General features: G+C 32.8%; 1 protein-coding gene across 1 annotated transcript; it reads right to left on the minus strand.

Moving 5' to 3' along the window:
* Positions 1-1,566: 1,566 nt before the first annotated feature.
* Positions 1,567-1,878, minus strand: LOC133873204 (late embryogenesis abundant protein 46-like). The gene has a single exon (XM_062310934.1). The coding sequence runs from the start codon at positions 1,876-1,878 to the stop codon at positions 1,567-1,569; it is 312 nt and encodes a 103-aa protein (XP_062166918.1).
* Between the last annotated feature and the right edge of the window lie 603 nt (positions 1,879-2,481).

The following is a 2,481-nucleotide window of genomic DNA, read 5'->3' on the forward strand; positions in this document are numbered from 1 at the left end:
ATATATATATATATATATATATATATATATATATATATATATATATATATATATATATATATATATATATATATATATATATATATATATATATATATATATATATATTTTAACCGTTTGATTTGTAGGACAAACATCTACATGTAAGTCATACAAATTTAATAGTTAATTTTAAAAAAATATAAACCCAAAATATTAGGACAAACATCTGATTTGTAAGACAAACATCTACATGTAGGACAAACATCTCGTTTTTTAAACCCAAAATATTACTCCCAATTTCGGAAGTGAAATGATCATGCAGAAAAGACATTTCTGTGTTGAAAAGAAAAACATGGGGGGCTATCTTCGTTCTTCTTCCTTCTGAAATCTTCCATTTCTGCGTTGGATTAAACAAATCTTTCTGAAAAAAAAAAAAAAAAAACCTTTTGCAGAAATTTCTTCTAATACGAAATTGATTAATCCCATAGCTTATCAATATAAACATTTCGTGTGTATTGGTTTAAGAAATTAAAAGCTAACTGGATTTCGCTATTTACATAAATTTTCAAATAAATGTCTGGAGCATCTTTGCTCCTGGCCTGCGGTTGAATTTCAAAATTTCACTCAGAAATCTTGATGTTTATGTTTATGGACAAGAATATTATAATATCCATTTCATTATCAGAATTTAAAGTCGATATATATAACGGTATACATTATTTTATATTATTTAATTTTAAAGAAAATTTACTTAATTCTCCTAAATTATCACTATCTTTGTAATTATTTTTATTAATGTATTAATCTTTCAATATTTTTTTTTTTAATTTTATCGATCCGTCAAAGATTTTTTTATAATTTCAAATGTGATGAAAAAGTTTCACCTATAATTTTTTTAAATAACGTGTCAACTTTAATTTTATATATATATATATATATATATATATATATATATATATATATATATATATATTTCAAAACTCATTAATGTCTACCTAAAGTTTATGTTAAATTCAAAGATAAATGTGTTATCTCTGCAACTCTTTTGACAATTCTTTTATTCCATCTCAGTTTGTCTGGAACGATCAACAGTACCAATCACTTAAAAAAATATTTATAAAATGTTGAAGATCCAAAATTTTAATACCCTCAAATTACACGTGTCAGCAAAACGTTTGATATATATTCTACATAAGAAAACAAAACAAATATCCAACAATTTCAGATTGGGTTTCCTTTTCTTTTTTTGGTTTCTCTTCGTGAGCAGCCTGCATAGCTTGTAAAATTCTCTCTATTGTCTCTTACAAACCCATATGTATTTCTAGATTAATTGCATAATCATTGTATTTTTATTCAAATGGAACACCGAACTACATAGTTAGCATGCATGTAACATCAGCCAGAAAAACACCACCTTCAATGCGGGAAAACCACAAACAGATCGAAGGATAAAAAGAAAAAAAAAAAACACAAAACACAAAACATCAAACCAACAGTACTACACACGACATTCACGGTGCCTCCATTCATCCTGATAAAATATTATTAATCCAACTTCAACTACCATAACCCTGATCACGGGGGTTAATAATTATTGGCATTATGCCTTCCTGTGCCAGCTTTGTTGGTCCCAGTCACACGTTCGATCACTTTTCCGGCAGTACTCTGCCCGCCAGTGCCAGTGCCATGTCCGGGCAAGGCTGACGTTGGGTGGGTTCCGGTGGTATGCCCGCCAGTGCCATGGCCGGGCAAGGCATGCTTAGCGGAGGCCACTGCGTTGGCTGCTGACGTTGGGTGGGTTCCGGTGGTATGCCCGCCAGTGCCAGTGCCTTGGCCGGGCAAGGCATGCTTAACGGAGGCCACTGCGTTGGCTGCCGAATGCTTCGCTGCCTCCATTTTTGCTCTTTCTTTCTCTTCTGTGTATAATTGTTTTTCACTTCAATTGCTTGGAGATACACACACACTGGCAATGATAGAACTTGTTCATTGGCTCTGGACTAAATAGGTTTTCAGGCCGTCTCGCGTGGAGACACGTAGCAAGGGTAAAAAGCAAGGTGGCAGCTGATATGAATGTTCTGGGTTCTTCTTCTTTCTGCAGACTCGTCACGGGTCGACACGCGTCCCAGACATTCCCTGCCGTGAAGCGGGGAGTTGAAACGCAATACGCATGTCGTGTCTATTCCTTTGGATGGTCATCGTTTAAGAAGCCGGCCCTTAGGGGAGACAAGTATCCAATAAATATCTTACAAATATCGGACAAAGTTAATGTGATAAGATTTAGTAAAGATCAGCTCGTCAACAACAAAAAAAATATCTATGACTACTGGTCACTGGATCCTATTAATTAATGAGATACTTATATGATATATAACGTACATATAGTACTTTTTTTTTTTTTTTTTTTTAATAAGTCTCACCTGATAATATTGATTCCGGCCATGTATAGGGTATAGGAATTTTTTTAATTTTTTTTAAAGATAAATATATATACTTAAACCT

This window comes from Alnus glutinosa, chromosome 7, assembly GCF_958979055.1.
Source record: "Alnus glutinosa chromosome 7, dhAlnGlut1.1, whole genome shotgun sequence".
Taxonomy (NCBI): domain Eukaryota; kingdom Viridiplantae; phylum Streptophyta; class Magnoliopsida; order Fagales; family Betulaceae; genus Alnus; species Alnus glutinosa.